We start from the raw sequence: 14322 nt of genomic DNA, 5'->3' as shown, positions 1-14322 counted from the left end.
TTCCGAAGTTCATCCGATGCTGCGTCTTCGGAAGCAAGTGGCAGATCTGAGAAACCGCCGGTTGGTGTCTCTTTACAAAAGACGCAGACTGCGCAGTTTGCATAACGTCTCAGATCCCCTGCGTAAGGCGCAGCCCTGATAGCTAGCACACTTCACATCAGAGGTTCCCATACTCGGTCCATGCTTGACCACAGGTGACTTAATTAGGGCCTCAGTCACTCTGAATTAACCACCTCTACTCAACTATGGATATCTTTAAAACCTGAACTGTTGAGGTGCCTTGAGGACGGAGTTTGGGAACCTCTGCCTTACATTCTACTGTAAATAATATATATGCATTCAATACAATTTTTTACACAGCTACAATCATTTGTTCACTTATCAGAATATAGGACAAGACTAAAATTTTTATATTTTTGTAAACTCAAAACTTCTGTAAATATAAGAAATCATACAACCAACAATAAGAAAAAGAATGAAAAAATAAAAAAAATAAAAGGAATTTATCACTTACGTTTATTTGCACAGCGGATGAAATATTTAACCAGGCTGCTAATGTCTTGCATTTTCTTCTGCCGAGCAGCTTGTGTGGAATGAGAGACATTTGTTCTACCAGACTTATAACTTTCAATTTCTTTGTAGATATACTTCTGCAGGAACCTGTTTAAAGACATACTGTATGTATTATACATGCATTTATTTAATTTATACTGATGCTCATATCGCCTTTGCAGGACATTGGAAGCATGGCATAGTCACTTCAGCCCGGCACAAAGCAGGAGGGGGGGGCAATCAGTGTGCTCGCTGCCCCCCACAGGCATAGGAGACAGGTATGGCTGCAAGCAGTTTCCCACTGCAGCCCAGCACACAGCAGCGTGTGCTGTGCTGCTGTGAGGTAACAGGGTGGGGGGGGGGGTGGCGCCGGACCCGGGCCACTCCAGCATGCCCGGGCTCGGGTATTTAGTACCCGCTCCCCCCCCCCCTCTCGGCTTCCCTGTCAAAATGTGCTTGTATTTGCAGGAGTGAAATGCGTCTGTTCATTTAAAGACTGAAAGGGGGCGATTCAATTCAACGCGATGTGAATAGTGGCGGTAAGGAGTTCCCAAAGCTATTCAATTGTTCCTATCGCGCCCTGCACTTAGTCAGGTGCAAGCAGAAATCCTGTGTGGTTCCACTGCTGCATGTTCGGCTGGTGCACTAGCACATGGCGTGGTTTGCATTCAGCAGAAGGCGGCGTGGTGTATGTGACAACAGGACGAGGTGACAGTAGGTGGTGCATTGCCTTGTGGATATTGTTTAGAATCATGCGGTAATCAGCCCATACAGTTATATTTTAGGTACAGGCACTATCTGTCCCAGTTCGACTACCTAATAGTGTGAATATCCCTGCTAAGTGCAAAGGGGAACATGCAGGGACAGTGGTAACTGCTGTCCCTGCGACTTATATCCCCAGCATTCAGTAGAAGTCCTCCTATGTGCACAGTGTTAACCCCTTGAGCTGGCTGGAGGCTGTGAGAGAAAGATTAAAAGATCTGTCTCCTGCTCCTAAGCCTCCATAAGCTTACAGTAGTTTATACCATCTGAATCCCTAAAACAGACATTTCCAGCATATTAACACCGATGTGTTCCACATAACCCAGAAACGACGCTGCTCTGCGTTCCACAGAAACCGGAAATAATGTTAAATTCCTTTGTAACTGCGTTACAAACCACGCAAATAGGATACTGCACTTTCTGTTTCTTAGGATGGATTGAGCCAACGTTAATTAACAATACAGAAAGTCTCTTTTTGAACACTGTCCAATTGGTCAATACTGACAGCTCCTTTCTTCTTTGATGTACCGTATCACATCAATAGAGATAATCTTTACATGAAGCTTACTCTAAGTTTATACAATGCAAGGAAGAAGGAGAATAAATACAAAATATCTTAAAAAGGAGTTTAAAAACAGGTGCGTAAATAAACAATACATTAAAAGCCATTTAAGTTCAGAGTCTGCATTTAGTCCTAGGGATGATAAAGTTTTTAATTTAAGCTTAAGAGCAGGGCCCTCCTACCTCTATGTCTGTCTGTTATTACCCAGTTTTGTTCTATTAATGATTCCAATTGTGAAGCGTAACGGAATATGTTGCGCTATATAAGAAACTGTTAATAAATAAGATAAATAAATAATCATTTAAAAATCAATTTAATTTCTCCAACAGCTAAAACCTTTTCAATGCCCTTATTTGGCCAAGCGGGTTTTATTTGTTGTAAACCTCATACGCCTATATTTTTTTTTCTGCTCCTTTATGGCAATTTTTAATGTGTACCAATAAGGAATGTGTGCCAATAAGGAATGTGTCATTAGACAGTTCCTTATATTGTATAGGTAATCCTTGTTTTCAATCTTTTGTTTTTCCAAAATAAAATAAACCAAATTCGCACCCAATGATGTATACAATATTTCTTGAATTGCAGGTAATACAATCTCTAATTTTAAAAACCTCCTCATTAACCTGAACCTCTGCAAATTTATTTGCAGACAATGTTAACATTTTTGCACATCATAAATAAACTGATTGCATCTGTATATTTAGTTCTTATAAGATCCATGTTTTCCTCCTGTAGGGAGGAAACAAGTTTATTTTTAATATAAGATGTTCTTCTATATATGAACTTTTTTCACTTTTTTTTGGCTTGTGTAATATCTTCTGTATAACCTTTTTCTAAGAAAAGTGACCCAATATTTTCAATACCATTGCTTCTGAGCAACTTCTCCTTACTCGCTTAAATTGTCCTAATAGTATGGAATTCGGACAGTTTTAGTAATGCTCATTGCTTTTATTAATATACATATTTCAATCTGTGTTTTTTTTAATATGTTCTTGTCTGTAAAACACAATATACTTATATCTAAAAAGGAGATTTCATCCTTTATCATCTATAAAACACAACCGGGACATCAGGTTTGCCCCTTCCAATATGACATGAATAATTTAGCATAGCTTGGAGCAAACTTAGTGCCCATTGCTATGCCAATTTGTTGTTTAAAAAAAGAAAAATATTCTCTTTAATAAAAACTTTTTCATCTTCTATTTTTTGATCCATAAAAAAGAAATCTGCTTCCACTCCTTTGGTAAATTCAATAATGATTTATTACATCTGTACTTACTATAAAACATTCCTTATTCCATTGCCAAATTTCTGTTTTCCTAAGGAAATCCCCTGCATCTTTAATATCAGACATGATCTTTACTGCCATTGGTTGAAGACAGGAATTAACATTAGCCAATAAATAAGAGGTTAAACTATTTGTTCCACTTATAATAGAGCTACCCGGCAGTTGTGTTTGATACTTGTATTCCTTTGAAAGGAGATAGATAGATAGATAGATAGATAGATAGATAGATAGATAGATAGATAGATAGATAGATAGATAGATAGATATTTATTAGGGGTTGTTGAATCTAAAATATTAATAAAACTATCTACAGTACTACATTTGAGATAAGTTATTTTTCAAGGGCAGTAGATATTAATTCCTGGAACTGGATATTAATCCTACAAGAAGGGTCTTTTCTTTAGTTTCTTATATGTCCCCCCTTCATTAAACTAATTGTAAACTTATTTAACATAATCCTCCATATATAAAAGTACTAAGAAAGAACTAAGTACTAAAAGAACTAAGGGTTTCCACAGATCAATATATGATGTGCAAATATGTTAAAATGTCTGCAAAAAAATGTAAAGAGGTTCAGGTTAATGGGGAGGTTTTTATAAGAGATTTTTTTACCTGCAATTCAATGGGAAGCGATCAGAATTCTGGCACGAGTTGCCGGCGATATCCTAATCCTGTCAGGATATCGGTGTCAGCATTTTGACCACTGGGATCACGAGCTCCGGTATCCCGTACCAAACCCCAATTCAAGATATAATGTATACATCATTGGGTGCGAATGTGGTTAATTTTATATCGGCAAAACCAAAAGATATATGAAAATAAAGATGTTGGAACACCTATACAATATACGGGTCAGATGTCACATTCCTTATCGGCACATATTAAAAATTGTTATAACAGGATCAGAAAAAAGTATTATAGGTGTATGGGGTTTACAACACATAAAATCAACTTGGAGAAATAAGGACACTGAAAAGGCTATAGCTGTTGTAGAGATTTAAATTAATTGTTAATTAATTGCTAAAAACTTTAGCATCCCTAGGACTAAATGCAGACTTTGAACTCTGTTTTTTAATGTAATGTAATGTTTATTTTTGCACCTGTTTATGTATTTGGAATCGGTATGAAATACCGCCGGCCGCATGGTTCGATTCCCGTCAGCGGCAGCCCGACAGAAGCAGAGTGCGACGCAGCGGAAGCCCGACAGCGCTGGAAAACCCGATCGTGGATAGGTAAGTATCCACTAACCTAACCTAACCCCCCTAACCCTAACCCTCCTTAGGGGTGCCTAACCCTAACTTCCCCCCCAAGTGCCTAACCCTAATCCCCCCTCTAAGTGCCTAACCCTAACCACCCCCTTCCCCGCTGCCTAAACCTAAGTCCCCCGGGGGGGTGCCTAACCCTAAGTCCCCCCCGGGGGTGCCTAACCCTAACCCTCCCTCCCCCCAGCCTAACCCTAACCCTCCCGGTGGGCTGCCTAACCCTAAGTCCCCCCACGGGAGCCCTAAACCTAACCCTCCCCCCCCGCGGCTGTCCGCTCGCGGCGCCCGGCATCACTACGATCGTGATGCCGGGTGCAGGTCTCCCGGCGTCGGGGAAATGCGGGCGTCTACATCTAGACGCCCGGCATTTCACCCTTGCCGGGATAAGACAGTAGGGAAGCCGGCTGCCGGTATTTCGGCAGTCGGCTTCCCGATTGCCTCCCATGTATTTATTCTCCCTCTTCCTTGTATGTTATAAACTTAGATTAAGATTAATATAGAGATTATCTCTATTGATGCACAACATCAAAGAAGATAGGCGCTGTCAGTATTGACCAATCGGACAGTTGGCTTGCTTCAGAGATGGATATATGATGTTTTCGCAAATGGGCGATATATTCACTACTACACATGCGTATAAATCAGACTTTGCAAGTGCAGCGATGATCTTGCGATGGCAGTCGCGGTAAAGATTTGCAAAGTGATTGCCAGGCAGGTACCGTGTCTGGACGGTAACGAGCTGGGAGGTTGGCAACCCAAATGCAGGCATACTGCGCCCGTTTTGGGGCCGTGTCTCAAGCTGTGACTACGATCCCGTACGTAGCGGAGGATGATCTGCCATCTTACTACAATTCTGCGCGGCCATAGGGTTACTCAGAACTTTGATAATCAACTGATGTGTGTCTAATGCTGCATTTCAGGTTTGTGTGGAACACAGTACAGTGTCACTTACTTGATATGAGGAAAGCACCAGCATTATTAGGCTGGGAGCTAAAATACCTGTATTGTCTGTTTAGGAAATTATGCGGTTATAAGGGGGTTTACTTGAGGTGTTTAGTACCTGCTTTTGAAAAAGACCAAATAGGTTGAAACGCATTAAGCTAAAGGCACTACCGGGACCACCACCAACAGTGGGAATTAATGAACGCGGAGAATCATCTTTGATGTGTATCCGGATCCCATTCATGTTAAAAGAACTTGAATTCACGCACTGTTATTCTCACTATCTGGTAGGCAAACTGGAACATACATTTAAAACAAATATAACATTTCAGATAATATAAGTTTTGAGCAATATCTTCTGAAATAAGTATATAAGCTGCATATAGCAGTTTCTTTAAGTCGCTTCACCCCCTTTTCAGGTTTTCTCTCAGCTTGTTTTCATATCATAGAAAGGGGAAAGAGAAAAAAGTATCTCGTAATTAAAGACTATTTCAAGTCAGGTCACTACCCTGCGGTGGGGTGGTAGCAGGGCTGCCATCAGGGGGACACTGTCGGGACTCCAGTCCCGGGCCTGAAGGCCCGGGTGGCAGCGGGGAGGAATACACGGACGGGCTAATCACAGCTCGTGAAGCGGCCGCTCCTGATCGGCTGCCGTTCCCCGAGCTGCGATTGGCTTGCGGCAGGCTCCATACCGCTCCTGATTGGCATATTTCAAATGCTGCTGCCACGTTGATGGTCTTTATCTCTGCCAGTACCTGCAGCCCGTGTATTCCACCCTGCTGCCCCCCGTTCCCCCCACCCTCAGGAAACGGGCCGGAGCCTGTGTTCATTATGGAAAAACAAGGTAATCTGCCCCTGCCCTGTCTACCCTGCTCTAGTCCAGCCACTCTTTCCTGAACCCCCATCGCCCCAGTCCAGCCAGCCAGCATGCCTGCCTTCCCCTGTCCGTAGACCCCCAAGTCCAGACAGCCTTCTAGTGAAGGCCAGTCTGCCTTCCCTGCTCTGCCCCCAGTCCAGCCACCCTTCACTGCGCTCCCCTAGTCCAGCTAGCCTGTCTTCCTTCCCTGCCCGAGTCTAGCCAGCCTTCCCTGAGCCCCCTAGTCCAGCCAACCTGCCTGCCCTGCCCTTCGCCCAGTCCAGCCGGCCTTCCCTGCTCTCTGTCCCCCTTAGTCCAACCAGCCTTCCTGAAACACTGCCCCCACTTTGAGAATATTTAGGTTTACGCACCAATTGATGTCCAAGTCCTGAAGTAGCTCCACCCACATTATCCACAGCTCTGCCCACCTCTGGGGGGGTCCTAGCTATTTTGTCAGTATCGGGCCCCCACAATTTCTGATGGCAGCCCTGGGTGGAAGTGTCACGTGTGACCGGGGAGGTTTCAAGACTAAAGAAAAGCACCAGTTATTAATTATTGTGGAGGATTGTCTACTTCAGTGATTCTCAAATTCTGTCGTTTGTTTAGTAGACTATCACTATATCACCTAGTGTGTTCTCCCACAAGAGTGTTATATCATTATCCTTATACATACTACAATATGAATTGTATTTTTTTTTTATACGATATACTACGGATCAAGAGACAAACTGCGATATCTAATCAGCCATCAATATATTTTTGGGAGCAAGTAACAGGGATTTTTTTCGACGATAATCCCCATTTTTTGTCATTTTTTTTTTCTCCATATCCTATTATTTCAGACGAAAAAATAGAATATTTCAGACGAATAAACATAGGATCTGTGATAAACTCAAGGACCTATGTGTTTTCACCATTGCGTCGGTGAAAAAACTGCACTTTTCGTGGATTATTTTTCGGGACACATCAGGTCACGAAAAAAACCATGATAAGTGCCAGCGTCGGGTGGCAGTTTGGAGCTAGCTTCATAGGCCCGCAACGATCCATTAGCAGTGCTACTTTAGCGCTGCTAATTAGATACTGCTGTAAGGGGTACATTTACTAAGGTGAGATGTTTTTAGAAGTGGAGATGTTGCCCATAGCAACCAATCATATTCTACTTAACATTTAACTAGCACCTTCTAGAAGATAATAGCTAGATTCTGATTGGTTGCTATGGGCAACACATCCACCTTAGTAAATTTAACTAATGGTGCGTACACACAGTCAGATATAAAGGATGATAACGATATGGATCATATCATCCTGTTTTTGGGCCCTTCCAACCCGCAAACGATGGTCTATGCGTGGGCACAGATGGTCCATATCGATATCGACCATCGCCCATGCGTGTAGGCCACCCTGGTCGATATCGACCAGGTTTGCCTTGTTACTGTAGGGACCCGCGATCGTCAATAGATGTTTGGGGGTTGGTGCATGTGCTGGATGTTCGATATCAAACATCCAGCACATGCAGGACGATCAGACAACGATATCTGATCGTTCCGTGTCTACAGAGCTTAAGAGCTAAATATTGTGAATTTCTTCACTTGTTTTTCAACTCTAGGTACAAATTGTTGGAATTAGTTTTATTGCTAATTCTAGCTGCTGTTTTCTTTGTGCGCTAAACACTTTTTCCTATTTCTTAAAGTGTGAACTGTGTCATGGTCACCATGGTGATAATTACCACCTGTCAAATATTAAATTAGCAAATGTTTACTGCAAATGCAATGACTCAAGGGAGTAAATTTAAGAACACTAAATCTACTTCGATCACAAAATCACAGACAAAGGTAAATGCTATAGGTCTTCTGAGACACAAAGCAAAATATAATGTAAACGACCAGTGTGGAGTAACTACAGTAATACGCACTACGGACTCAAAAACAGGAAAACAGAAGGACTCAGTGATATTCAGTAACTCAAAACAAAGCATATCTGTTAGGCATTGCACACTATTTACAGATAATAAAACCCCATACAGCATAATAGTAATGAAGTGGGTACCCGAAGGCACCAAGGAACCTATGGTGGATGCGGTGCTGGAGGAACATAACACATCTGGAGGATACTTAATATTTGCGGGTAATCCACCAAAAGCAGGTGTTTTCGGGGAATACACCGCAAATAAAAAGAGATATGGTAAGAACTTACCTTTGTTATCTCTGTTTCTACGAAGTCCATAGGGTTGACCTTGGGGTATAGCTGGATCTGGATCCATGGGCACCACGCAGTTAAAGCTTTGCTGCTCCCAGGATGCACTTGGGTCCGTCCTCCTCTATACCCCGCCCCGGCCACAGGCACCTCAGTTGGTAAGCAGCTAAGGCCGGAGGAGGAGACTAAACAGAGAGAAGGAAGACTGGAACACACAAGAAACCATGCTCACAGAAATGGGAGACGGAAAACCGGTGACCAGCCACACAGCCCATTTGAAGCCAGGTGCGTCAGGGCGGGCGCCCTGTGGACCCTATGGACTTCGTAGAAACAGAGATAACAAAGGTAAGTTCTTACCATATCTCTTGTTTTCTACTTCAGGGTCCATAGGGGGTCCACAGGGTTGACCTTGGGGATGTCCCAAAGCAGTTCAACTAAGGGCGGGGACACTCCTGTGCTGAAAGGAGCACCCGGCGCCCGAAGGATGCATCCTGAGAGGCGAAGGTGTCAAACGCATAGAACCTCAAAAACGTTTGAATTGAAGACCAAGTGGCCGCCTTACACAGCTGAACAGCGGAGGCGCCACGTCTAGCAGCCCAAGAGGGACCCACAGAACGAGTGGAATGAGCCTTAACATAGGCTGGCACAGGTAAACCCTCCTGTGCATAAGCCTCACAAATAACGGAACGAAGCCAACGGGCTAACGTTTGCTTGTTGGCAGGCCAACCCCTCTTGTGAAAACCGAAGAGGACAAACAAAGAATCCGACTTCCTAACCGAAGCAGTCCGATCCACATAGATTCTAAGTGCCCGGACTACATCTAAGGAAGCCTCACCAGCTGAAAGATCAGGCGACTGAAAAGCTGGCACAACAAGTTCCTGATTAATGTGGAACTTCGAGACCACTTTGGGCAAAAACTCAGGGCGAGTGCGGAGCACCGCTCTGTCCTGATGAAAAATCAGAAAAGGAGGGCGACAGGAAAGCGCCCCCAACTCTGACACCCTCCTGGCAGAAGCAATTGCTAAGAGAAAAACGGTCTTGAACGTCAGCCACTTGAGGTCCACCGCCTCAAGAGGCTCAAAAAGATGACCCTGCAAGACCCGTAGCACCACCGCCAAGTCCCAAGGAGCCACAGGAGGCACGAAGGGAGGCTGTATCCTGAGAACACCCTGGAAAAAGGTGTGAACATCCGGTAGTGTAGCAATCCGTCGCTGAAACCACACGGACAATGCAGACACATGAACCTTCAGAGAGGCCAGGCGTAAGCCGAGGTCCAAACCTGATTGAAGGAACTCCAAGATTCTGGAAACCCGGAACACCTGAGGATCATAGTTTCTGGATTCACACCACTGAAAGTAAGTGCGCCACACCCTGTGGTAAATCCGTGCGGAGGCAGGCTTGCGTGCCCTAAGCATGGTACCAATGACTGAACTGGAGAAACCCCTAGACCTCAAGACGGCTGTCTCAAGAGCCACGCCGTCAAAGACAGCCGACCCAGATCCGGGTAAAGGCAGGGCCCTTGAGACAACAGGTCCCGACGCTGAGGAAGAAGATACGGAGCGTCGATGGAGAGACACCTCAGATCGGAGTACCAAGGACGTCTGGGCCACGCCGGAGCAACCAGCACGAGCGTGCCGCCGTCCTGATTGAATTTTCGCAGAACCCGAGGAAGTAAGGATATCGGAGGAAACAGATACGCCAGGTGAAACGTCCATTTCACCGACAGCGCGTCTACCAGACTGGCGCCTGCGTCTCTTGTCCTTGACCCGTAAACGGGCAACTTGTGATTGTGACGGGAGGCCATCAAGTCCAGCTCCGGCAGCCCCCACCTGTCCACGAGTAGCTGAAACACCTCTAGGTGAAGCGACCATTCCCCGGGATGCACGTCGTGACGGCTGAGGAAGTCCGCCTCCCAATTGAGGACTCCGGGAATGAAGACCGCCGAGATCGCTGGAATGTGACACTCCGCCCAAGAAAGGATGCGAGACACCTCCGACATTGCTGCCCGACTTCAAGTTCCTCCTTGGTGGTTGATATACGCCACCGTGGTGGCGTTGTCGGACTGCACCTGAACCGGCCGTCCGTAAAGAACGAGACCGGACGACTGCAGGGCCCGATAAACCGCCCGCAGTTCCAGAATGTTGATGGGAAGAAGAGCTTCTTCCGCAGACCAACGACCCTGAAGTGACAACGAGCCGGTCACTGCCCCCCAACCCCGAAGACTGGCATCCGTCGTGAGCAGGACCACGCCGGAGCAACCAGCACGAGCGTGCCGCCGTCCTGATTGAATTTTCGCAGAACCCGAGGAAGTAAGGATATCGGAGGAAACAGATACGCCAGGTGAAACGTCCATTTCACCGACAGCGCGTCTACCAGACTGGCGCCTGCGTCTCTTGTCCTTGACCCGTAAACGGGCAACTTGTGATTGTGACGGGAGGCCATCAAGTCCAGCTCCGGCAGCCCCCACCTGTCCACGAGTAGCTGAAACACCTCTAGGTGAAGCGACCATTCCCCGGGATGCACGTCGTGACGGCTGAGGAAGTCCGCCTCCCAATTGAGGACTCCGGGAATGAAGACCGCCGAGATCGCTGGAATGTGACACTCCGCCCAAGAAAGGATGCGAGACACCTCCGACATTGCTGCCTGACTTCAAGTTCCTCCTTGGTGGTTGATATACGCCACCGTGGTGGCGTTGTCGGACTGCACCTGAACCGGCCGTCCGTAAAGAACGAGACCGGACGACTGCAGGGCCCGATAAACCGCCCGCAGTTCCAGAATGTTGATGGGAAGAAGAGCTTCTTCCGCAGACCAACGACCCTGAAGTGACAACGAGCCGGTCACTGCCCCCCAACCCCGAAGACTGGCATCCGTCGTGAGCAGGACCCAGTCCGGGATCCAAAAGGGACGCCCCTCGATCAGATGAGCTGTCTGAAGCCACCAAGCCAAAGACTGCCGAACCTCCGGGGACAACACCAGCAACTGAGAGCGGATCCGGTGAGGTAACCCGTTCCATTCCGATAGAATCAGCCCCTGTAGAGGCCGGGAATGGAACTGGGCAAATTCCACCATGTCGAATGTTGACACCATGGAGCCCAAAACCCTCATAGCCGAATGGACCGACAGGCGGCAACTGCTCAGGCAACTGTGTATCCTCAGCTGCAGGGAGGAGACCTTCTCCGGGGTCAGGAAGATCCTTTGCTGCCGAGAATCCAGCAGGGCTCCCAAATGAACCATCCGCTGAGATGGAATCAGGGAGGACTTTTTCCAATTTATCAGCCACCCGTGCGCTTGCAGGCAAGCGACCGTCAAGTGGAGATGATGAAGCAGTACCTCCGGGGAACTCGCCAGCAACAGGAGGTCGTCCAGATACGGTAGTAGCCGTACATTCTGGTTCCGAAGATGTGCGGCCATGACCGCCATAATCTTCGTGAACACCCTCGGTGCCGTGGAGAGACCAAAGGGTAGCGCCCGGAACTGGTAATGGTGTTGAAGGATAGCGAACCTCAGATACCGCTGGTGCGAAGGTGCTATCGGAACATGGAGGTAGGCGTCCTGGATATCCAGGGACACCATGTAATCCCCCGGTTCCATCGCCAGAATGATGGAACGTAACGTTTCCATCCTGAACTTGGGAACTCTGAGGAATTTGTTCAGAGACTTCAAGTTGAGGATAGGGCGATGAGAACCATTGGGTTTCCGCACCAGAAACAGAGAAGAATAGAACCCCGTCCCTCGTTGTAATGGAGGAACGGGAACAATGACCCCTGCTGTCAGCAAGGACTCTATAGCTTCCTGAATCTGTAAAGACTTCGTCGTATCCTGAGAAGGACTCGTGCAGAAAAACTGGTGGGGCGGTCTGTGCCGAAAAGACAGGGCGTACCCCTGGGAGACCACTTCTCGAACCCAGGCATCCGTGGTGGTATTGTGCCAGCACTGGGCAAATAGAAGAAGTCGGCCTCCCACTCTGGGGTCCCCCAGAGGGAGGCCCGTCCCATCAGGCAGAAGGTTTATCTTCCTGCTTGGAAGAAGGGCGCCTGGCACTCCAGGGCTGCTTCTTGGGCTTAGAAGCGGCCTTGGTCATCGACTGCCTCGGGAAGGACTGACCTTTTGCCTTGCCCTGAACCCGAAAGGACCGAAAAGCAGAGCTCCGTACCTTGGTAGGAGCAGAAGCCGAAGGGAGGAAGGCTGATTTAGACTTAGCCAGAGTGTCCACAATTTTGTCCAAGTCTGGACCAAAAATCAACTCCCCATTAAAAGGTAAGGCCTCCAGTCCCTTTTTGGAGTCAGCGTCAGCTCTCCAAGACCTCAGCCACAAAGACCGACGCGCCGACACAGCTGCAGCCGACACCCGAGAGATTAGCAGGCTTGCGTCTAACGATGCCTCCCCAATGTAGGAAGCCGCATCCCTCATTTGACCTATCAACGCTCTCTGGATCTCCGGAGCATCTTCCGGAAAGGTATCCTCCAAAGCATTGGCCCAGCTCTCGATGGCCTTAGCCACCCAAGAGATGGCCATGGACGGACGGGCCACCGCCCCCGAGAGAGAGTAAATAGACTTCAAACAAGTCTCCACCTTCCTGTCTGTGGGATCCTTCAGGGAGGAGATCGACGGCAAAGGCAGCGTAGCGCTTTTAATTAAGCGGGTAACGTGGGAATCCACCGCTGGAGGAGTTTCCCACTTCCTGCAATGAGCCTCCGGAAACGGATAGTTCGAAGCCAACCGCTTCTGCGGTTGGAACCTCTTGCTGGGCAACTGCCAGGCCCCTGCCATATGATCCGTCAATTGATCGGACAGGGGAAAAACCGTCGAAGCTACCTTGGCCTTTTTAAAATTAGGGTATTTTGACCTGGGGGCGGGCACATCCTCCTCAATGTGAAGGATGGCCCGCACCGCCCTAACCAATGCCGGCACATTAATGGAAGACTTAGCCTCCATCTCCTGGGCCCCGGCATCCGAGTCAGAGTCTTCATGGATCTCCCCGTCATCCGAAGACACGTCCGTGTCCGTGAACTGAGCTGCCGGTGAAGCCGGAACGGAACGCTTGGACGCCCGTGGGGGCAAATCACTGTGCAACATATGCTGAAAAGCCGAGGACGAAGCCGCCAGACTCTGAACAGAGCTGGAGAGGACGTCCACCCAAGGCGGGGGTACTGCCTGAGGATACCCCTGAAAAGGTACCATCGACTGCTGCGGCACGGTGGGGGTTTGCACGTATACCGGCAAACCCGCATAAGGACCCACAGTCTGAGACCCGGGAGGAGACTGCACCAGACGAGTCACACCCGGGGAACGGGGCATGGTAGGCTGGGGCAACGCCCTAGAAGGGGCCGCAGTCGGGACCGCAAGCCGGTCCGCGATTGACGCCAGCACTTGCGTAAACATTGCCCACGGAGGATCCTGCGCCACCGGGGGTTTAGAGGGTCCAGGTACCAACTGGCACCGCCCGCACAGACCGTCCTCAGACAATTCTGCCCCGTCAACCCCTGCCGAACAGCGTCGGCAGGAAAACAACACAGGAGCCTCGGAGCGCTCATTCCCCTCATCAGACATGACACAAACTTTTTTTCAAAAAAAGTGTCTCACCGAAACGAGGAAAGGCGTATAACACCCACGCACTCCCAAGTATGCAACCCAAACAGCCCACAAACTGGTACTGAGGAGCACACCGCTGTATGTGACGGACCTCACAAATACGTAGATTTATATAAGTGAGGTACACAGAAAGAACACCCCTCCCCCACGCACCTGCGGGCCGTAGGAGAAGGAAAGGGATAGGTAAAAAGCTGACAGTAAGTAGAAAATAAGCACAGACAGCAGCACTAGCAATAGTCACATACCATGCAGAGAAGTTATACTCACTGCACCTTCCGCTACAATCAACCTCCCAGATTCAGTGTCTGGGAG

General features: G+C 47.8%; 1 protein-coding gene across 3 annotated transcripts in view; it reads right to left on the bottom strand.

The window, feature by feature from the left end:
• The window catches only part of ATM (ATM serine/threonine kinase), a 245664-nt gene that overhangs the window by 208761 nt on the left and 22581 nt on the right, over nt 1–14322 (bottom strand). For all 3 annotated transcript variants that reach the window (XM_088456725.1, XM_088456727.1, XM_088456726.1), the window contains exon 4: nt 515–660. In XM_088456725.1, coding sequence (XP_088312851.1) covers nt 515–660 — 146 coding nt within the window. The remainder of the gene's footprint in view (nt 1–514; nt 661–14322) is intronic.

Source organism: Taudactylus pleione, unplaced genomic scaffold, assembly GCF_031769625.1.
Source record: "Taudactylus pleione unplaced genomic scaffold, aTauple2 ptg000711l, whole genome shotgun sequence".
NCBI classification, from domain to species: Eukaryota; Metazoa; Chordata; class Amphibia; order Anura; family Myobatrachidae; genus Taudactylus; species Taudactylus pleione.
Note: the sequence above shows the minus strand (reverse complement) of the source record. Positions and strands in the feature narration are given on the sequence as shown.